Raw genomic sequence first — 25,030 nt, 5'->3', positions numbered from 1 at the left:
AATTGATGGGGAGGCACAGGCTAGTACAGAGCCAGATTTACACACACATACATACATTCATATGTATATGAACCGGCCCCACTTGTACTGATCTCCCCCGTAGCACAGATCCCCCTCACACATATCTCCCACTAGCGCAGAAGATCCCCCCACAAAATATTTTCTCCTACACACACACACACACACACACACACAATCTCCCCCTAGCAGCGAACCCTCCCCACCTCTTACTCCGTTGTGTTCGTATGTCTGCATATGCCAATTTCCTTCCCTCCTCAGTGCTGCTGCTGCTGAGCTCCGATGCCAGAGTACTTCCTGGACTGGTCACTTGATAGTCAGGGGTGTCCTTCAGAGCTCAAGGCACGCCCCCTCACAGTGAAGCATTAGCTCTTTCTCTCTGTGTTTTATTGGCTGCTTCGTGGCCCAGCCCCCAGCTCCAGGCAGTGTCTGAGCTATCAGAGGTGAGGCTGAGCTCTTACTGCCTCATCTCACCCTGTATTTTCCAGGGAGGGCTGCAATGTTGGGGAGTTTTTCCTATGAAAACAATCAGAATAATACAAAGGAGATATTTATAAGTTATAGTGAAAATTCTGCAGTCTGACAGGGGGTATGACAGGGGAGGCTCTGCCTCCCTGTTCCTGGTTTATTCAGAGCCAAATTAAGGGACACATGGGCATGGGACTGAAAATGAACAAGGGCCTATTGTAGACTCTCCAACATGACCCCTTCCACCACGTACACAAGGCTCTGCTCCTGGACTTCTCACCTCATGTATGATTGCAGTCACCGGTTTTGAAGCTCCTTTCTCATTACTTCATTAGTCCAACACAGGTGTCTGCAGTCATAAATGAGGTGGGAAGTCCAGGAGCAGAGCATTGTGTACGTGGTGGAAGGGGTCCTATTAAAGGGTCTATAGTAAGAGGCAGAGGAGTTGTGACCAGTGCTGTGCCGGTGTTACCAGTGCCACGTGGGCATGATCAATGCCGTGCCAGTGTTACCAGTGCCACGTGGGCATTGGGTGTGGTCAGTGCCACGTGGGTAATAAATGCTGTATTTAGGGCTTAGAATCCGCCATCATTTTCTGAACTCCGGCAAACCTGCTGATAGGAATATAATGAAGAGATGAAGGGAAAATATACCAAATAAAATTAAATACAGTAAAAAAGAAAATGCCTTCTCTTCTTGCACTGACCTGCGTTCTATAAGAACTTACCGTGGTCTTTGTAAAAATTGTACTTTAAACGTTCTATAAAAATATTTAAAATTGTTCTGAAAAAGGGATGTTAAGAAATGTTCTCTTCAAAATAGGGATTTTGTGCAAGCGCTGCTGTATCTGAAACGGTTAAACTCAAAGACTTATATTTTTATATCAAGTAATTTTTTATTTATTTTACATCAAGTCATTTAATTATCATCAAGTCATTTTTCTTGAAATTGTTCTTTGAATACACCCAGACAAGATAAAAAAGTATAGCACAGCAGTGTTAGCAGATATAAAATGTGACCGGAGACACTATAAAGACCACATTAACTGTAAAAAAAATAACGGGCATGAGAAAGTAAAACATATCATACGTATGCAGCTTAAGACCAATATGGATATATGAACGTGTACCTGAAGGCACCATTTGGGTCCACACAACATAAAGCTGATTAAAAGCAGGTCGTAGGGAAGACATATCAAAAAGTGGTCAGTAGACCAAATATCTCAACATGAAGTAACTAACATAAAATTATCACATAGCAGGATATAATAAATGAAGTATATGGAATAAAAAATTATATCCGCCAGACTATCAAATCTAAACACAATAATAGTACAAACCGTACATAACCTAAAGTAAACTTTCCCATAACCCCCCACCCTGTATGACCTATCCCCTTGCCTAGGTATACTTGGATCCCCTAACCCCCAACCCACCACTAACTACTCTAAATTTCCTAAAACCCTAACCCCCCCTTCATACTCAATTAGCAGATAATGACAAAGTATAAATAATAAGGGTAATGAACTAAATGACCCTAAGCGATGCTTGAATAGTACTCCCGTAGTACTAATGTATTCCCTGGTGGAGTACAAACACAAGTAAAAAAAAAAGTATACCATCACTCCCTGAAGATGAATAGAGAAAGGCACCTTTTGGTAACAAGAAACCAAATATAAATGAAACCAAGTGAGAAGTAACATATGATTAGGAGTAGGGATGTGCGTCGGACCATTTTTGCTGGATTTGGATTTGGCGCCGATTCGTCGTCCGGTTTTGGATTTGTTTTTTTTACAAAAATTGCCCCCAAAAAAGCTGAAATCACATAATTTGGGCTTTTTTTGTTCCTAGAATATTATTAACCTCAATAACATTAATTTCCAGTCATTTTAGACCACCTCACAGCTTATAAAATTGTTTTCACCATTATTGGCCAAAGGCTGCAGTGAGCTGACTGGTTACTAAGCGACAGCAGTGGCACAGTATAAAGCACATCTATGACACATTGGCACACAGCAGTGGCAGAAATGAAAGGTAGTGCAAGATGGAATTGTCCTTGGGCCCTCTCAACCTCTAGTGGGGTACGGCCATCAGAGCCACAGTACTTGCTTACACGGTGGGCTACGGCCCAAGGAGTCACAGTGCTTGTATACACAGTGGGCTACGGCCCAAGGAGTCACAGTGCTTGTATACACAGTGGGCTACGGTCCAAGGAGTCACAGTGCTTGTATACACAGAAGGGTACAGCCCAAGGAGTCACGGTGCTTGTATACACAGTGGGCTATGGCCCAAGGAGTCACAGTGCTTGTATACACAGAGGGCTAAGGCCCAAGGAGTCACGGTGCTTGTATACACAGTGGGCTATGGCCCTAGGAATTAAAGGTGCTTGTATACACAGATGTACAGCCCAAGGAGTTACGGTGCTTGTATACACAGAGGGCTACGGCCCAAGGAGTCACAGTGCTTGTATACACAGTGGGCTAAGGGCCAAGGAGTCACAGTGCTTGTTTACACAGTGGGCTACGGTCCAAGGAGTCACAGTGCTTGTATACACAGAAGGCTAAGGCCCAAGGAGTCACGGTGCTTGTATACACAGTGGGCTATGGCCCTAGGAATTAAAGGTGCTTGTATACACAGATGTACAGCCCAAGGAGTTACGGTGCTTGTATACACAGAGGGCTACGGCCCAAGGAGTCACAGTGCTTGTATACACAGTGGGCTAAGGGCCAAGGAGTCACAGTGCTTGTTTACACAGTGGGCTAAGGGCCAAGGAGTCACAGTGCTTGTATACACAGAGGACTAGGGCCCAAGGAGTCACAGTGCTTGTATACACAGTGGGCTAAGGCCCAAGGAGTTACGGTGCTTGTATACCCAGAGGGCTAAGGCCCAAGGAGTCACAGTGCTTGTATACACAGTGGGCTATGGCCTGCAGAGTCACAGTGCTTGTATAGACAGTGGGCTAAGGCACAAAGGAGGTACGGTTCTTGTATACCCAGAGGGCTAAGGCCCAAGGAGTCACTGTGCTTGTATACACAGTGGGCTAAGGCCCAATGAGGCACAGTGCTTGTATACACAGTGGGCTAAGGCCCAAGGAGTCACAGTGCTTGCATACACAGTGGGCTAAGGCCCAAGGAGTCACAGTGCTTGTATACATCGAGGGATAAGGCCCAAGGAGTCATGGTGCTTGTATACACAGAGGGCTATTGCCCAAGGAGTCACGGTGCTTGTATACACAGAGGGCTAAGGCCCAAGGAGTCACGGTGCTTGTATACACAGTGGGCTATGGCCCTAGGAATTAAAGGTGCTTGTATACACAGATGTACAGCCCAAGGAGTTACGTTGCTTGTATACACAGAGGGCTATGGCCCAAGGAGTCACAGTGCTTGCATACAGAGGGTTAAGGCCCAAGGAGTCACGGTGCTTGTATACACACAGGGCTACGGCCATAGGAGTCACAGTGCTTGTATACACAGTGGGCTATGGCCTGCAGAATCACAGTGCTTGTATAGACAGTGGGCTAAGGCACAAAGGAGTTACGGTGCTTGTATACACAGAGGGCTAAGGCCCAAGGAGTCACGGTGCTTGTATACACAGTGGGCTAAGGCCCAAGGAGTCACAGTGCTTGTATACACAGAGGGCTAAGGCCCTAGGAATTAAAGGTGCTTGTATACACAGATGTAGAGCCCAAGGAGTTACGGTGCTTGTATACACAATGGGCTGCGGCCCTAGGAATTAAAGGTGCTTGTATACACAGATGTACAGCCCAAGGAGTTACAGTGCTTGTATACACAGAGGGCTACGGTCCAAGGAGTCACGGTGCTTGTATGCACAGTGGGGTACGGCACCCAAAAAAAAATTTTTCTTTTTAAACTTTTAACTTTCTTGATAGTTGTTTTAAACTTTTTTTTTGTACACACAGGCACTTGTGAGTCTCAACATTTTAATCAGCAGAGTATAGCGCAGCATACATCAGCGTGCAGTGTGCCCCCTATACAGTCACATTGCCAGCATAGCCACTTGTGAGTCTCTGGACACAGCCACTTAATTGCCCCCTAACACAGCCATTTAATCAGCAGAGTATAGCGCAGTGCGGAGCGTGGGAGAAAAATGAGACATGGACTCAGCGCCTTATGTAGAGCCGAACTCTCGTGAGAATCTGACATCGGGAGGATGACGAGCGGCCTCGCAGTGGGATCAGAGTCAGACGGGAACACCAGAGCCGCGGCTCGGGTGGACTCGGATGCCCGATGTTCGGAGCGGTTCGGATTCCACAGACTCTTAACCGCTCATCCCTAATTAGGAGTAGTCCTTTCAGCGATGGGCCAGAGGCTGGCGTTCCAGCCAATCATCCGCATCTTTTGTGTATTTAAAAAAAAATGGGTTGAGCCTTCGTGAACAACCCGTAAGCGAGTTGGAAATAACAGAGTATTGAATTTGGCTATCACAAAGCTTCCTTTTATAGGAGAGGTGAGATCCTCCAAGTGTTATAAACGATGTTTGGCCTCACCCACTCACTCACAGACTTTCTAGATATCATGGCGAAGCAAAGAAAAGATCCACCAGCAATTGCCCAATTTTATCTGTAAGGGTGTATTAGAAGCTGGAGCAGGGGGATCGCTGGAGGAGGGGTTTGGGAAGAGAGTGAGAGGGGGTCCAGCATGCCCAGATTTCCCCATAATATCTGTAAGACACTGCCCGTTTCAGTTCCTGGATAGGCCCAGTCTGCCCACTTAGCGAGCAAAGACCTTGTACCGTGCGCAGGATATACTCCTGAATCCTCTCTGCTACCAGAACTGATCCAATAGAAGACTGGCAGAATGAGAGTTGTGTGTGAGTCAGGAGAGATGCAGGGTTTGAGGCGGGTCAGACTTTACTTGCATGCTGCGTGGCTGCCTGATCTGTGTCGATGTTACTGACGTTTACGCTGTTGTACGTCATCAGATAGATAGGGGAAGGTAGGGGTGGGCGCCCCTAGGCGCGGCTAAGCTTTGGAAGGCATTATCATATTTTAGCAACATAAGAGATTTCAGTTGTGAATGAATTAGCGTAAATCTCAGAATCAGACCCACTTTACTTAGTATTGCAACATTACCAAATTTTATGGCATCATGTTGAAAAATGCAAAAAAAATAAAAGCTAAAATTACCACCCATAGAACATAATAATTGATAATTCATGATAATTCAGTTTCCGTGTTGCACAGCACAGGCCTGTGAGCACCAAGATTGGGGAGAAGACTCCCGAGTACAAATGCCAGCTCAGAGAATCCTTACACTACCCGGCGTGCTCACCAAGGCTGGCATCTCGCCATCACAGCAGCACAGATGTCACCTAGACAGCAGTTATGGTAGCAATGCCTCCCACATGTCTTTGGTTTGCTGCTGGGCTATAGGGTCATTGGAGTAATCCAAGAGGTCTCCATGCCACATACCGATCCCCCGAAGACCAAGTTTCTTGATATAAGCCGCCTTCAGAGTAATGCTCTCCGGGTCGTCGTACCAGACCTGATGGATTTTGCCTTGTGAGCCCTGTCGGAACAATTATTACAAATAAATTTAGACAGAAGATACACAGTGGTTACTGAATACAGCAGTTACAATTAACAACCTTGTAATTATAAAAAGCCGCTTTCTGCTCATCATCCCATAATCTCCCAGACATCGAACTGTTCAGCTGCTTCATGATTGTACTGTATCCGACCTGGTCACCCACTGCTGCATTGTAGTCAGGCCTTCGGAGAGCCTGTTTGTGCAGTTTGCACTGGTTAGTCTGCAGGGAACATGAGGAAGATTTCATAAGTCTAAAAGGGGCAACTAACTGACTCATAACCTATTTCTTATATAAATACTACATATTAACCCACTTCTGACACCAACGTGAGAAATATATGAACCTCCATAACCATAAAATGTCTTAAACCCCATTTGCTTGAGTAACCTGCTCAGTTCTGTGCTCCAGTGAATATCTGTTAGCCTCAGTTGTATTATAATACAGACATAAACCGTGTGGCTACTGCGCCATAGTGCTTGTACTGACCAGGTGTATGTGTAGGCAGACAGCTTTTAGGGAAGGGGTGTGTGTTAGACACGCTGCCTCTCCTCTGGGTGTATGTGTAGGCAGACAGCTTTTAGGGAAGGGGTGTGTGTAAGACACGCTGCCTCTCCTCTGGGTGTATGTGTAGGCAGACAGCTTTTAGGGAAGGGGTGTGTGTAAGACACGCTGCCTCTCCTCTGGGTGTATGTAGCTGCACTCACCTTGGTGATCACTACACTGACTATAGAAGGATCATGGTGACATCGGCTCCTGCACTTGTCAGTGTGCACCATTATGTACAGCAATGATCCCTGGGATTATACAGGAGAATCAGAGCGCAGAGACCAATGTGTGCTCCCCCAGATATTTACCTCCGTTAGCTGGACACAGGAATAGTCATAGCCGTACCAGGGGAGACCCATTACCAGCTTCTTAGGATTGACCCCCAAATTAATAAACTGAATATAACCTGGAGAAAAAAAATTAAATGTGGGTTATATGTAAAATGAATGAAAATCAGACGAGGATGATGATGATGACGACGACTTACAGCTGTAAAATGACAGAAGTGGGTGATGGGTGATTGCGGCATTTGCATCATAATTCCATTTGTAACCGTTACTCATTATATTATATTATAGGTGACTTGATGGCAATAAATTAACATTGTATCCCAACTTCTATAGGGCAGCGCTGTTACTGCATTTATCAGCGGAGCATCCATTACCCGTCAGTAGCTGCATAATCAGTGAAAAAGTTGAATACGGAGTAAAATCCAAACAGGCGAAAAGTTTTCGCCAAAAACACGCGAAAACTGCTTTTCGCTTCAAATCGAATACGGGCTCCAGTCGGGAATTAGGTCCGTTGGGGTTCCGCTGTCAGTATTTGATCTGGCGGCTATTAAGCCGCCAGCATTAAATACAGATTCCATAAATAACCTCCTATTTAACGGATTTCACAACTACAGGAAACTGTACTGTGAGAGAGGTTTTGTATACTGACCAGTTATGGTGTCGTTGAACGATGCGTTTGCTCCAGCGATCGATTTTATCCAGATCTGAGACTGGTCGTCATAGGACATAACAAACAGGAAGTCGCACAGGTCGGCTATAGCGGTGTAGTTATAGCAACGGAGGGCGACACAGTTGGGAGACCACGCAACATCAAAGGTGACCTAGACGTGGTGCAGGGCAGAATTTATCAGTCTATAAAGCCAAGAAAACACTCAATACTACTAAATACCTTACAAATATATAGCAATGTTTCTGTAAGATTTCCTTGTAGGAGAAAATGTCCTGGAATCTTATATTTCTGATTTAACCTGACTTTGTTTATGTAGTAAACCATGGTCTGTACACATGAGCCAGGCGCTGCGCTCCACCAATACGACAGGTTCTGCGCTGGAATTTCTTACTTAGTTTACACTCGTAGTTGGGGCTTAGCGTGGGTCCAATAGCAAAATGTTTTTTTGGGGTTTTTTTGAAGGGGGAGGGACACCGGTGAAATCATCTCCATAGGCCCCCGCCCTGTGCCTCTAGATGGAAGAGCGTGCGCGGTCTATGGCCCCTCCCCCCCAGCGCAATCTCTTTTCTGCATGAATAAACGGGGGAGAGTGTTCTGTAAAACTAGTAAGTTCAGCTTGGAAAATTAGAAGAGTAGGAGATTATATATAATATATATATATACACACACATACACACAAACATACATACATAATATATATATATAAGCCGGATTTTATTGTTACATTTCATGTAAGAGGGGTTGCACTAACACGGATCGGCACTTTTGGGACAGATTACCCCAGAGATTTTTGGTGCCATAGAGGACAGTGTTGGAGGCGTACAACCCAATAACAGGTAGGGAAATACAATGGCTTTCACCCCTCTATAATAAATAATATTTAATAAAGTAGTTATTGGGGCTATTTATTACAGTAAAGGAGGAGAGCCTTAGGGTTGTGCCTGTTACACCTGTGACGTGTGACATGAAGCTATACAGAGATTGTGTCTCACCTGAGATCCGGGGATTTCCCTATGGAAAGCGTCTGTAGTTTCCTGCACCAAAGCCGTCAGGGCGTAATACTCTGCACTATATGGGAGCACGGACTGTTCTATGTCCAAATTAATTCCATCCAAGTACTGACTCTTTGCCAAATTCACCTTCTGACTGACCCACGCAGATCTCTTCTGTGGATCCACAATATTATCCAGCTGGACGTCTCCTTACACATCCAAGGAAAAGGAGATTAGTATGAATCAGTCACCAACACGTGACGGAGGCCTTACCAGGACTACAGTAACTACACTTATTACTACAGCGCCCAGCAGATTAGCCCAACTTTCACATTTACAACAAAAATCAGAAGAGAACATAAATAATTTGTAGTAAAAAAATAAATAAATAGTGAGGAAGGAGCAGGAGCTGCGTTACAGGCGCCGTCGGTGAGAGCGACAGTACGGAACAGCGGCAGCTGAACGATAAGACCGGAGCACCCGGGGCTTTAATCCAGTGCAGCTGACAGAAGCAGGAAGGCAGCGCTCACTGCAGGAGCAGCAGAGTGACATCACTGTGAGGGACCTCCAGAGTGTGAGTGACAGCGGCCAGTGAAGGAGGAGCCAGAGGCGCAGTGGGAGGCGGATCAAATGCGACACCCCGCACATTTAAGGAGACCTGGTGTGGTGTAGTGAGGGGCCTGCGCACCTGCTGGATCTAGTTTAATCCAGTCAGCGGCAGCATTTACAGTGTAGAGAGGTGCCCAGCGTGAAGTCAGGTAAGTTCTGCACTGGGAGGGCGGGCTACTACTGGGGGCACTACATTAGGAGTTACTACTACAGGGGGCACTGCATAAAACACACTACTACTGTGGGCACTGCTATGTGGTGTAACGTGAATAAGGGGCACTGCTATGTGGTGTAACGTGAATAAGGGGCACTACTATGTGGTGTAACGTGAATAAGGGGCACTACTATGTGGTGTAACGTGAATAAGGGGCACTGCTATGTGGTGTAACGTGAATAAGGGGCACTGCTATGTGGTGTAACGTGAATAAGGGGCACTGCTATGTGGTGTAACGTGAATAAGGGGTACTACTATGTGGTGTAACGTGAGTAAGGGGCACTGCTATGTGGTGTAACGTGAATAAGGGGGACTACTATGTGGTGTAACGTGAATAAGGGGCACTGCTATGTGGTGTAACGTGAATAAGGGGCACTGCTATGTGGTGTAACGTGAATAAGGGGCACTGCTATGTGGTGTAACGTGAGTAAGGGGCACTGCTATGTGGTGTAACGTGAATAAGGGGCACTGCTATGTGGTGTAACGTGAATAAGGGACACAACAATGTGGTGTAACGTGAATAAGGGGCACTGCTATGTGGTGTAACGTGAATAAGGGACACTGCTATGTGGTGTAACGTGAATAAGGGGCACTGCTATGTGGTGTAACGTGAATAAGGGGCACTGCTATGTGGTGTAACGTGAATAAGGGGTACTACTATATGGTGTAACGTGAGTAAGGGGCACTGCTATGTGGTGTAACGTGAATAAGGGGGACTACTATGTGGTGTAACGTGAATAAGGGGCACTGCTATGTGGTGTAACGTGAATAAGGGGCACTGCTATGTGGCGTAACGTGAATAAGGGGTACTACTATGTGGTGTAACGTGAGTAAGGGGCACTGCTATGTGGTGTAACGTGAATAAGGGGCACTGCTATGTGGTGTAACGTGAATAAGGGACACAACAATGTGGTGTAACGTGAATAAGGGGCACTACTAGGTGGTGTAATGCGAATAAGATTGTGCTGCTCTGTGGCGTAATTTGAATTGGGGATAGTATGTGTGATTTCGGAAGCATTGACCCCACAACCCTTGCTGTAAAGGTCACGCCCCCTTTTTCAGGTTCAGTAGATCACAAAAGGTTTTTAGCTTTAAAAATAGATCAGAGTCCAAAAGTCTGGCCACCCTGGTGTAGTGTGTACTCGGCTTAACCGTCCAACTGAGCCACCTCCAGCAGATTCTCAATCATGTGACCTGCGGAGGACTCACCATTGGTCCGGCAGCTGGGCTTTTTATTCCCTCCCTCCAGCCCCTTGGTTCTATCTCTTGGTGCAGAGAATAAACAATTTTGTCCACAATATTGGGTTAAACTATATACAAATGGTTACACAGGGGCACTCCTCACAGGGGGGGCATGGTATGGCATGCTGACGGATCAAATCCCGGCGGACCAAATACCGACAGTGAGAGACAGAAGAGTTAAAATGCCGAACGGGGCTCGTAACTACCCTAGCCCTCTCCTCTCCCTATCCTAACCCTCCCATAGTGGTGCCTAACCCTAAGACCCCCGGGGTGGGGCCTAACCCTAAGCTTCCCTTTGTGGTGCCTAACCGTAAGACTCCCTTTGTGGTGTCGGGATTTAGATGCCTTTCGGTCTTTAGCCGTCAGTATTATGTCCGGTGGTACGGTGACTACATCCCCCCCACAGGGTGCTAAATATCATACAGGAGAAAGAAGTATGGCAAATACAACAGGCAAGCAAATTCCAGTGTATGGAAACATTGTCTATGTACCCTTTTTACACACATATATATGTTCTTACACAGCTGGTATAGCCAGGTTCTGGGGCACCACATATGTTCTGCTTAATACATTGGCCAAGAACCAACCGAATAAAGGGGCAAGTGTCCATAGTCTGGGGCTACACTTGTATTACACTACAACTCATTGATTTCAATGCACCCCCAGATTAACCCATTTCTCTATAAAAGATGAACTGGATCCGTGTGTTTTGCACAAAAATGAGGCCACTTGCTGTGACTCGCGGGTGCGGCATTCCTGCAAAGCCACGCCCTTAACTGCGAGACCACGACGCCTAATTTGGGGAGTTCGGCTGCGCTGTGCGCAAAGGTTTCTCTTCCTGAGGTAAAGAAGCTGGGAGGTATGCTAACAGACGGATAATGTCTGATAATAAACATATTACGCCGCGAGGTCGCAAGGTGCTCGTAGTGAGGTCAGATACACGCCCAATGCGGTTTTGAAACAGATTCATAACACATGCGCAGTGGAAGAATTCTGGCGTTGGCCTTGTATTGTGATACTGTGCACACTTGTGAAGACGTGTAAAGTGGTCTCGTGACTCCAGGATGGCGTTATAGAAAAGCGATCCACCATAGTGGCTTAGAGAAATGCAGGGCATAGTTTGCGTAAAATTACTCGCCTGGAGAAGGTTTTTTTTGGTGGCACGCAGTGTACACTGAATATATACGCTGTAAACTACAGAATACGTGATCGAATCATGGACGCCAAACGCTACCACAACATCCTGCTGCACCGTGCCATCCCTTCCGGCATCCGCGTTATTGGTCGTGGTTTCACACTACAGCAAGTAACAACCAATAACAGCCCTTAAGTCTGTGCAAAACGTATGTTCCAGCAAAACATCAGCAACAACACCAGGTGCTGACGAACATGGTCTGGCCGGGTTGGGTATGAAATCCCAGCTGTCGGGACGCCGCTGGTCAGAATCCCGACACCCATAGAGAAAAGCGGTAAGTATTTTTCTATCCCCTTCCCTAACCTCTCTCCCCTCCCCCCCCCCCTCCCCCAGTGCCTAAGCCTAACCTCCCCCTCCCCTAACGCCCCCTCCACGGTGCCTAAACCTAACCTCCCCCACTAGTGCCTAAACCTAACCTCCCCCTCCACGCACCCTAATCCTAACACCTCCCCCACTAGTGCCTAAACCTAACCTCCCCCACTAGTGCCTAAACCTAACCTCGCCCTCCCCGTACCCTAATCCTAACACCTCCCCCACTAGTGCCTAAACCTAACCTCGCCCTCCCCGTACCCTAATCTTAACACCTCCCCCACTAGTGCCTAAACCTAACCTCTTCCACTAGTGCCTAAACCTAACCTCGCCCTCCCCGTACCCTAATCCTAACACCTCCCCCACTAGTGCCTAAACCTAACCTCCCCCACTAGTGCCTAAACCTAACCTCGCCCTCCACGCACCATAACACTTCCTCCCCGGTGGCTAACCCTCCCCCTGATGCCTAACCCCAGTACCTAACCCTAACCTCCCCCTAACACCCCGATGTTTACCTTCGGGATGCAGACGGTCAGGATACTGGTGCCGGGATCCCGACCTGTCGGGATTTCGGCGCTGGTATTCAGACCGTCGGCATCCCACATGCCGGGATGATGACTCCATCCTGGTCTGGCCACCCCAGAGTCCTCCTTTAGGATCATAGGGACAGGTGTGTTCGAGATGTGCAAGTAACGAGCCAAAATCAGGTTTGGGAGTTACTATAAGACAAGAGGCTGCAATCGGTGCTGAAACTTCAGACATACTGACCCACAGAACGCCCCGTGTGTGCACGGCTGCGATCGCCGCTAGGAGAGGAGACGTTGATGAAAGAAAAATGTAAAGAAATAAAAACTCAGTTTATTTGTAAGCACTGTGTAATATATACTCATACTATAAGTGTAATATATACTCATACTATAAGTGTAATATATACTCATACTATAAGTGTAATATATACTCATACTATAAGTGTAATATATACTCATACTATAAGTGTAATATATACTCATACTATAAGTGTAATATATACTCATACTATAAGTGTAATACATACTCATACTATTAGTGTAATATATACTCATACTATAAGTGTAATATATACTCATACTATAAGTGTAATACATACTCATACTATAAGTGTAATACATACTCATACTATTAGTGTAATATATACTCATACTATAAGTGTAATATATACTCATACTATAAGTGTAATACATACTCATACTATAAGTGTAATATATACTCATCACATACCAGGGTCTTTTTTGCTTTCTTTTTAAAGAAAAAACAACTTGAGTGGTGCATTAAAATGAATGAGCCGATATTAGCGTTCCCGCTAGGCTGTTTCAGCGGGGCGCCGCGCCCTGCCCTATTTCTGAAGGGCAGAAAGCACCCGGCCCTGCAGTGCGGCGCCCCGCTGAAACAGCTGCGGGTTCTGTCCTCCACCCACGAGCCGCAGTGTCCTGCGGGTGGGGAAAACGGCAGAGCAGCAGTCACCGCTGGTGAATGGATGCCGGGCGCATGAGCCCGGCATCCATTCACAGTGACCGCGGCGCTTGGGGGCTGCCCGGCATGCCCCCAGGAGTGACGGAAAGGGGATGGGTCATAAGGACTTGCCCCCTTTTAATTGACTACGCCCCCTTTACGGGAGCGGGTGCGCCTTCGGCGCGCACAGAAGTGCCCTTGCTCTAGGTCCAGCACCCTGCATGCCGCCGGACCTAGAGTGAACTATACACACACACACATACATACATAAGTGGTACCAGCTCCGCCACTACAGTACATGCAGCTCGCGGTCATTGCCTGTACCCGTCTGGCCACAATCGCCCTCTGTGCCGTTACCATGTCAGGCATCTGTTAGTATGACATACGTGTTTGGTCATCGCCATGTTTCCTCTAGGTCACACCAGCGAGGCATACTTACCGGTCAGGACTAATCTTGCGCCTTTGGCGTGTGCATAGCACATGAGCTCCGGGTCATAGGGCGCAAACAACGCGACTGTGGTGACCATGGACCAGTCATAATGGATCCAGTTTCTGTCTCGGACATGAAACACGTAGACCTGGAAACAAGAACGTCACAGTCATCACCATTCCCCCAGCATCAGATTGCGGTGACAGGCCAACGCTAAATCACCAGCATTGTACACACCGCTCTGTACAGACACACACACACACACACAGTGACGCCCAGCCTGTGCCTCACACACACCCAACCTGTGCCTCACACACACACACACAGTGACACCCAGCCTGTACCTCACACACATACACATAGTGACACCCAGCCTGTACCGTACACACACACACAGTGACACCCAGCCTGTGCCTCACACACATACACAGTGACACCCAGCCTGTACCTCACACACAGTGACACCCAGCCTGTGCCTCACACACATACACAGTGACACCCAGCCTGTACCTCACACACATACACATAGTGACACCCAGCCTGTACCTCACACACATACACATAGTGACACCCAGCCTGTACCGTACACACACACACAGTGACACCCAGCCTGTGCCTCACACACATACACAGTGACACCCAGCCTGTACCTCACACACAGTGACACCCAGCCTGTGCCTCACACACATACACAGTGACACCCAGCCTGTACCTCACACACATACACAGTGACACCCAGCCTGTGTCTCACACATACACATAGTGACACCCAGCCTGTGACTCACACACACACGCAGTGACACCCAGCCTGTACCTCACACACACACACACACACACACACACACACACAGTGACACCAAGCCTGTGCCTCACACACATACACAGTGACACCCAGCCTGTACCTCACACACATACACAGTGACACCCAGCCTGTGTCTCACACATACACATAGTGACACCCAGCCTGTGCCTCACACACACACACACACAGTGACACCCAGCCTGTACCTCACACACACACACAGTGACACCCAGCCTGTACCTCACACACATACACAGTGACACCCAGCCTGTACCTCACACACATACACACAGTGACACCCAGCCTGTGCCTCACACATACACAGTGACACCCAGCCTGTGCCTCACACACACACAGTGACACCCAGCCTGTGCCTCACACACACACAGTGACACCCAGCCTGTGCCTCACACACACACACACAGTGACACCCAGCCTGTGCCACACACATACACAGTGACACCCAGCCTGTGCCTCACACACACACAGTGACACCCAGCCTGTGCCTCACACACACACAGTGACACCCAACCTGTGCCTCACACATACATAGTGACACCCAGCCTGTACCTCACACACACACACACACACAGTGACACCCAGCCTGTGCCTCACACATACACAGAGACACCCAGCCTGTGCCTCACACACACACACACAGTGACACCCAAGCTGTACCTCATACACATACACAGTGACACCCAGCCTGTGCCTCACACACACACACATACACAGTGACACCCAGCCTGTACCTCACACACACACACACAGTGACACCCAGCCTGTACCTCACACACATACACAGTGACACCCAGCCTGTGCCTCACACACACGCATACACAGTGACACCCAGCCTGTGCCTCACACACACACACTGTGAAACCCAGCCTGTGCCTCACACACATACAGTGACACCCAGCCTGTGCCTCACACACACACACAGTGAAACCCAGCCTGTGCCTCACACACACACACACAGTGAAACCCAGCCTGTGCCTCACACACACACACACAGTAACACCCAGCCTGTACCTCACACACACACAGTGACACCCAGCCTGTGCCTCACACACACACACACACACACACACAGTGAAACCCAGCCTGTGCCTTACACACACACACACACACACACACACACACACACACACACACACACACAGTGATACCCAGCCTGTACCTCACACACACACAGTGAAACCCAGCCTGTGCCTCACACACACACAGTGACACCCAGGCTGTGCCTCATACACACACAGTGACACCCAGCCTGTGCCTCACACACATACACAGTGACACCCAGCCTGTACCTCACACACATGCACAGTGACACCCAGCCTGTACCTCACACACATACACAGTGACACCCAGCCTGTGCCTCACACACATACACAATGACACCCAGCCTGTGTCTCACACACACACACAGTGAGACCCAGCCTGTGCCTCACACACATACACAGTGACACCCAGCCTGTACCTCACACACACACACAGTGACACCCAGCCTGTACCTCACACACATACACAGTGACACCCAGCCTGTACCTCACACACACACAGACAGTGACACCCAGCCTGTACCTCACACACACACACAGTGACACCCAGCCTGTACCTCACACACATACACAGTGACACCCAGCCTGTACCTCACACACATACACAGTGACACCCAGCCTGTACCTCACACATACACAGTGAGACCCAGCCTGTACCTCACACATACACAGTGACACCCAGCCTGTACCTCACACATACACGTGACACCCAGCCTGTACCTCACACACACACAGTGACAGCCAGCCTGTACCTCACACATACACAGTGACACCCAGCCTGTACCTCACACACACACACACACACAGTGACACCCAGCCTGTGCCTCACACACATACACAGTGACACCCAGCCTGTACCTCACACATACACAGTGACACCCAGCCTGTGCCTCACACACACACACAGTGACACCCAGCCTGTGCCTCACACACATACACAGTGACACCCAGCCTGTACCTCACACATACACAGTGACACCCAGCCTGTACCTCACACACATACACATAGTGACACCCAGGCTGTGCCTCACACACACACACACATACACAGTGACACCCAGCCTGTACCTCACACACACACACAGTGACACCCAGCCTGTACCTCACACACATACACAGTGACACCCAGCCTGTGCCTCACACACACGCAGTGACACCCAGCCTGTGCCTCACACACACAAAGTGAAACCCAGCCTGTACCTCACACACACACATACACAGTGACACCCAGCCTGTACCTCACACACATACACAGTGACAGCCAGCCTGTACCTCACACACATACACAGTGACAGCCAGCCTGTACCTCACACACACACAGTGACACCCAGCCTGTGCCTCACACACATACACAGTGACACCCAGCCTGTACCTCACACACACACACACAGTGACACCCAGCCTGTACCTCACACACACACACAGTGACACCCAGCCTGTGCCTCACACACACACACACACACAGTGAAACCCAGCCTGTGCCTCACACACACACACACACACACACACATAGGCTGTTTCAGCGGGGCGCCGCGCCCTGCCCTATTTCTGAAGGGCAGAAAGCACCCGGCCCTGCAGTGCGGCGCCCCGCTGAAACAGCTGCGGGTTCTGTCCTCCACCCACGAGCCGCAGTGTCCTGCGGGTGGGGAAAACGGCAGAGCAGCAGTCACCGCTGGTGAATGGATGCCGGGCGCATGAGCCCGGCATCCATTCACAGTGACCGCGGCGCTTGGGGGCTGCCCGGCATGCCCCCAGGAGTGACGGAAAGGGGATGGGTCATAAGGACTTGCCCCCTTTTAATTGACTACGCCCCCTTTACGGGAGCGGGTGCGCCTTCGGCGCGCACAGAAGTGCCCTTGCTCTAGGTCCAGCACCCTGCATGCCGCCGGACCTAGAGTGAACTATACACACACACACATACATACATAAGTGGTACCAGCTCCGCCACTACAGTACATGCAGCTCGCGGTCATTGCCTGTACCCGTCTGGCCACAATCGCCCTCTGTGCCGTTACCATGTCAGGCATCTGTTAGTATGACATACGTGTTTGGTCATCGCCATGTTTCCTCTAGGTCACACCAGCGAGGCATACTTACCGGTCAGGACTAATCTTGCGCCTTTGGCGTGTGCATAGCACATGAGCTCCGGGTCATAGGGCGCAAACAACGCGACTGTGGTGACCATGGACCAGTCATAATGGATCCAGTTTCTGTCTCGGACATGAAACACGTAGACCTGGAAACAAGAACGTCACAGTCATCACCATTCCCCCAGCATCAGATTGCGGTGACAGGCCAACGCTAAATCACCAGCATTGTACACACCGCTCTGTACAGACACACACACACACACACAGTGACGCCCAGCCTGTGCCTCACACACACCCAACCTGTGCCTCACACACACACACACAGTGACACCCAGCCTGTACCTCACACACATACACATAGTGACACCCAGCCTGTACCGTACACACACACACAGTGACACCCAGCCTGTGCCTCACACACATACACAGTGACACCCAGCCTGTACCTCACACACAGTGACACCCAGCCTGTGCCTCACACACATACACAGTGACACCCAGCCTGTACCTCACACACATACACATAGTGACACCCAGCCTGTACCTCACACACATACACATAGTGACACCCAGCCTGTACCGTACACACACACACAGTGACACCCAGCCTGTGCCTCACACACATACACAGTGACACCCAGCCTGTACCTCACACACAGTGACACCCAGCCTGTGCCTCACACACATACACAGTGACACCCAGCCTGTACCTCACACACATACACAGTGACACCCAGCCTGTGTCTCACACATACACATAGTGACACCCAGCCTGTGACTCACACACACACGCAGTGACACCCAGCCTGTACCTCACACACACACACACACACACACACACACAGTGACACCAAGCCTGTGCCTCACACACATACACAGTGACACCCAGCCTGTACCTCACACACATACACAGTGACACCCAGCCTGTGTCTCACACATACACATAGTGACACCCAGCCTGTGCCTCACACACACACACACACAGTGACACCCAGCCTGTACCTCACACACACACACAGTGACACCCAGCCTGTACCTCACACACATACACAGTGACACCCAGCCTGTACCTCACACACACACACACAGTGACACCCAGCCTGTACCTCACACACATACACAGTGACACCCAGCCTGTGCCTCACACACACGCATACACAGTGACACCCAGCCTGTGCCTCACACACACACACTGTGAAACCCAGCCTGTGCCTCACACACATACAGTGACACCCAGCCTGTGCCTCACACACACACACAGTGAAACCCAGCCTGTGCCTCACACACACACACACAGTGAAACCCAGCCTGTGCCTCACACACACACACACAGTAACACCCAGCCTGTACCTCACACACACACAGTGACACCCAGCCTGTGCCTCACACACACACACACACACACACACAGTGAAACCCAGCCTGTGCCTTACACACACACACACACACACACACACACACACACACACACACAGTGATACCCAGCCTGTACCTCACACACACACAGTGAAACCCAGCCTGTGCCTCACACACACACAGTGACACCCAGGCTGTGCCTCATACACACACAGTGACACCCAGCCTGTGCCTCACACACATACACAGTGACACCCAGCCTGTACCTCACACACATGCACAGTGACACCCAGCCTGTACCTCACACACATACACAGTGACACCCAGCCTGTGCCTCACACACATACACAATGACACCCAGCCTGTGTCTCACACACACACACAGTGAGACCCAGCCTGTGCCTCACACACATACACAGTGACACCCAGCCTGTACCTCACACACACACACAGTGACACCCAGCCTGTACCTCACACACATACACAGTGACACCCAGCCTGTACCTCACACACACACAGACAGTGACACCCAGCCTGTACCTCACACACACACACAGTGACACCCAGCCTGTACCTCACACACATACACAGTGACACCCAGCCTGTACCTCACACACATACACAGTGACACCCAGCCTGTACCTCACACATACACAGTGAGACCCAGCCTGTACCTCACACATACACAGTGACACCCAGCCTGTACCTCACACATACACGTGACACCCAGCCTGTACCTCACACACACACAGTGACAGCCAGCCTGTACCTCACACATACACAGTGACACCCAGCCTGTACCTCACACACACACACACACACAGTGACACCCAGCCTGTGCCTCACACACATACACAGTGACACCCAGCCTGTACCTCACACATACACAGTGACACCCAGCCTGTGCCTCACACACACACACAGTGACACCCAGCCTGTGCCTCACACACATACACAGTGACACCCAGCCTGTACCTCACACATACACAGTGACACCCAGCCTGTACCTCACACACATACACATAGTGACACCCAGGCTGTGCCTCACACACACACACACATACACAGTGACACCCAGCCTGTACCTCACACACACACACAGTGACACCCAGCCTGTACCTCACACACATACACAGTGACACCCAGCCTGTGCCTCACACACACGCAGTGACACCCAGCCTGTGCCTCACACACACAAAGTGAAACCCAGCCTGTACCTCACACACATACACAGTGACACCCAGCCTGTACCTCACACACATACACAGTGACAGCCAGCCTGTACCTCACACACATACACAGTGACAGCCAGCCTGTACCTCACACACACACAGTGACACCCAGCCTGTGCCTCACACACATACACAGTGACACCCAGCCTGTACCTCACACACACACACACAGTGACACCCAGCCTGTACCTCACACACACACACAGTGACACCCAGCCTGTGCCTCACACACACACACACACACAGTGAAACCCAGCCTGTGCCTCACACACACACACACACACACACACACACACACACACACACACACACACACACACACAGTGATACCCAGCCTGTACCTCACACACACACAGTGAAACCCAGCCTGTGCCTCACACACACACAGTGACACCCAGGCTGTGCCTCATACACACACAGTGACACCCAGCCTGTGCCTCACACACATACACAGTGACACCCAGCCTGTACCTCACACACATGCACAGTGACACCCAGCCTGTACCTCACACACATACACAGTGACACCCAGCCTGTGCCTCACACACATACACAATGACACCCAGCCTGTGTCTCACACACACACACAGTGAGACCCAGCCTGTGCCTCACACACATACACAGTGACACCCAGCCTGTACCTCACACACACACACAGTGACACCCAGCCTGTACCTCACACACATACACAGTGACACCCAGCCTGTACCTCACACACACACACAGTGACACCCAGCCTGTACCTCACACACACACACAGTGACACCCAGCCTGTGCCTCACACACACACACACACACACAGTGAAACCCAGCCTGTGCCTCACACACACACACACACACACACACACACACACACACACACACACAGTGATACCCAGCCTGTACCTCACACACACACAGTGAAACCCAGCCTGTGCCTCACACACACACAGTGACACCCAGGCTGTGCCTCATACACACACAGTGACACCCAGCCTGTGCCTCACACACATACACAGTGACACCCAGCCTGTACCTCACACACATGCACAGTGACACCCAGCCTGTACCTCACACACATACACAGTGACACCCAGCCTGTGCCTCACACACATACACAATGACACCCAGCCTGTGTCTCACACACACACACAGTGAGACCCAGCCTGTGCCTCACACACATACACAGTGACACCCAGCCTGTACCTCACACACACACACAGTGACACCCAGCCTGTACCTCACACACACACAGACAGTGACACCCAGCCTGTACCTCACACACACACACACACACAGTGACACCCAGCCTGTACCTCACACACATACACAGTGACACCCAGCCTGTACCTCACACACATACACAGTGACACCCAGCCTGTACCTCACACATACACAGTGAGACCCAGCCTGTACCTCACACATACACAGTGACACCCAGCCTGTACCTCACACATACACGTGACACCCAGCCTGTACCTCACACACACACAGTGACAGCCAGCCTGTACCTCACACATACACAGTGACACCCAGCCTGTACCTCACACACACACACACACACACACACACAGTGACACCCAGCCTGTGCCTCACACACATACACAGTGACACCCAGCCTGTACCTCACACATACACAGTGACACCCAGCCTGTGCCTCACACACACACACAGTGACACCCAGCCTGTGCCTCACACACATACACAGTGACACCCAGCCTGTACCTCACACACATACACAGTGACACCCAGCCTGTACCTCACACATACACAGTGACACCCAGCCTGTACCTCACACACATACACATAGTGACACCCAGGCTGTGCCTCACACACACACACACATACACAGTGACACCCAGCCTGTACCTCACACACACACACAGTGACACCCAGCCTGTACCTCACACACATACACAGTGACACCCAGCCTGTGCCTCACACACACGCATACACAGTGACACCCAGCCTGTGCCTCACACACACAAAGTGAAACCCAGCCTGTACCTCACACACATACACAGTGACACCCAGCCTGTACCTCACACACATACACAGTGACAGCCAGCCTGTACCTCACACACATACACAGTGACAGCCAGCCTGTACCTCACACACACACAGTGACACCCAGCCTGTGCCTCACACACATACACAGTGACACCCAGCCTGTACCTCACACACACACACACACAGTGACACCCAGCCTGTGCCTCACACACATACACAGTGACACCCAGCCTGTACCTCACACACAGTGACACCCAGCCTGTGCCTCACACACATACACAGTGACACCCAGCCTGTACCTCACACACATACACATAGTGACACCCAGCCTGTGCCTCACACACACACACAGTGACACCCAGCCTGTGCCTCACACACATACACAGTGACACCCAGCCTGTACCTCACACATACACAGTGACACCCAGCCTGTACCTCACACACATACACATAGTGACACCCAGGCTGTGCCTCACACACACACACACATACACAGTGACACCCAGCCTGTACCTCACACACACACACAGTGACACCCAGCCTGTACCTCACACACATACACAGTGACACCCAGCCTGTGCCTCACACACACGCATACACAGTGACACCCAGCCTGTGCCTCACACACACAAAGTGAAACCCAGCCTGTACCTCACACACATACACAGTGACACCCAGCCTGTACCTCACACACATACACAGTGACAGCCAGCCTGTACCTCACACACATACACAGTGACAGCCAGCCTGTACCTCACACACACACAGTGACACCCAGCCTGTGCCTCACACACATACACAGTGACACCCAGCCTGTACCTCACACACACACACACACACAGTGACACCCAGCCTGTGCCTCACACACATACACAGTGACACCCAGCCTGTACCTCACACACAGTGACACCCAGCCTGTGCCTCACACACATACACAGTGACACCCAGCCTGTACCTCACACACATACACATAGTGACACCCAGCCTGTGCCTCACACACACACACAGTGACACCCAGCCTGTGCCTCACACACATACACAGTGACACCCAGCCTGTACCTCACACATACACAGTGACACCCAGCCTGTACCTCACACACATACACATAGTGACACCCAGGCTGTGCCTCACACACACACACACATACACAGTGACACCCAGCCTGTACCTCACACACACACACAGTGACACCCAGCCTGTACCTCACACACATACACAGTGACACCCAGCCTGTGCCTCACACACACGCATACACAGTGACACCCAGCCTGTGCCTCACACACACAAAGTGAAACCCAGCCTGTACCTCACACACATACACAGTGACACCCAGCCTGTACCTCACACACATACACAGTGACAGCCAGCCTGTACCTCACACACATACACAGTGACAGCCAGCCTGTACCTCACACACACACAGTGACACCCAGCCTGTACCTCACACACACACACACAGTGACACCCAGCCTGTGCCTCACACACATACACAGTGACACCCAGCCTGTACCTCACACACAGTGACACCCAGCCTGTGCCTCACACACATACACAGTGACACCCAGCCTGTACCTCACACACATACACACAGTGACACCCAGCCTGTACCTCACACACACACACACAGTGACACCCAGCCTGTGCCTCACACACATACACAGTGACACCCAGCCTGTACCTCACACACATACACAGTGACACCCAGCCTGTACCTCACACACATACACATAGTGACACCCAGCCTGTGCCTCACACACATACACAGTGACACCCAGCCTGTGCCTCACACACACATACACACAGTGACACCCAGCCTGTACCTCGGGGTCCCGGGTCTCTGTGATGGGCTGACAGAGAGCGGGGTCTGAGCAGGGACAGGGGGCAGCAGAACACACAGAGATGACGAGGAGGAGACTTAGGACCCAGCAGCCGCCGTCACACACCCCCATCCTCCCTGCACAGCGGCGGCCAGGAGACTGCACAGTTCCTGCCGGGGAGGAGGGGTTATAGGAGGGGGAGGAGCTACGGTATGCAGAAGAGAAACGGTACGCACAGCTCAGGTAGGAGGGGTTATATGAGAAGGGGGAGGGGTTACACAGGAGAGTGACAGCCCGTACAGCTCAGGTAGGAGGAATTATATGAGATGGGGGAGGGGTTATACCGGAGAGTGACAGCCCGCACAGCTCAGGTAGGAGGAATTATGAGAAGGGGGAGGGGTTACACAGGAGAGTGACAGCCCGCACAGCTCAGGTAGGAGGGGTTATACCGGAGAGTGACAGCCCGCACAGCACAGGTAGGAGGAATTATATGAGAAGGGGGAGGGGTTATACCGGAGAGTGACAGCCCGCACAACTCAGGTAGGAGGAGTTATATGAGAAGGGGGAGCGGTTATATCGGAGAGTTACAGCCCGCACAGCTCAGGTAGGAGGAATTATATGAGAAGGGGGAGGGGTTATATAGGAGTGCTAGCTCGCACCAG

The 25,030-nt window shown here is 50.4% G+C and overlaps 1 protein-coding gene across 2 annotated transcripts; it reads right to left on the bottom strand.

Moving 5' to 3' along the window:
• Positions 1 to 1,384: 1,384 nt before the first annotated feature.
• On the bottom strand, positions 1,385 to 24,551 carry LOC148436335 (di-N-acetylchitobiase-like). Of its 2 annotated transcripts, XM_088465038.1 has the most exons (7): positions 24,372 to 24,551; positions 17,981 to 18,119; positions 8,534 to 8,742; positions 7,521 to 7,692; positions 6,890 to 6,987; positions 6,093 to 6,254; positions 1,385 to 6,013 (listed from the first exon to the last, which is right to left on the bottom strand). In XM_088465038.1, exons 1-7 carry the CDS (start codon positions 24,498 to 24,500, stop codon positions 5,828 to 5,830), a joined length of 1,095 nt encoding a protein of 364 aa, XP_088321164.1. In that variant the 5' UTR covers positions 24,501 to 24,551; the 3' UTR covers positions 1,385 to 5,827. The 2 variants fall into 2 exon arrangements, with proteins under 2 accessions (XP_088321164.1, XP_088321163.1); XM_088465037.1 differs by lacking the exons at positions 17,981 to 18,119; positions 24,372 to 24,551 and adding an exon at positions 14,030 to 14,164.
• Between the last annotated feature and the right edge of the window lie 479 nt (positions 24,552 to 25,030).

This window comes from Taudactylus pleione, unplaced genomic scaffold (genome assembly GCF_031769625.1).
Source record: "Taudactylus pleione unplaced genomic scaffold, aTauple2 ptg001807l, whole genome shotgun sequence".
In the NCBI taxonomy this organism is placed as follows: Eukaryota; Metazoa; Chordata; class Amphibia; order Anura; family Myobatrachidae; genus Taudactylus; species Taudactylus pleione.
The sequence above is the reverse complement of the archived record's forward strand: the minus strand, read 5'-3'. Positions and strand labels throughout refer to the sequence as shown.

Coding starts and splice junctions, on each gene's coding strand:
- LOC148436335 (XM_088465038.1), bottom strand. CDS start 24,500: ATGGGGGTGTGTGACGGCGGCTGCTGGGTCCTAAGTCTCCTCCTCGTC. Junction 8,743..17,980: donor CGCAAGATTAGTCCTGACCG/GTAAGTATGCCT, acceptor TGGATGTGTAAG/GAGACGTCCAGCTGGATAAT. Junction 6,988..7,520: donor GTTCAACGACACCATAACTG/GTCAGTATACAA, acceptor TTTTTTCTCCAG/GTTATATTCAGTTTATTAAT.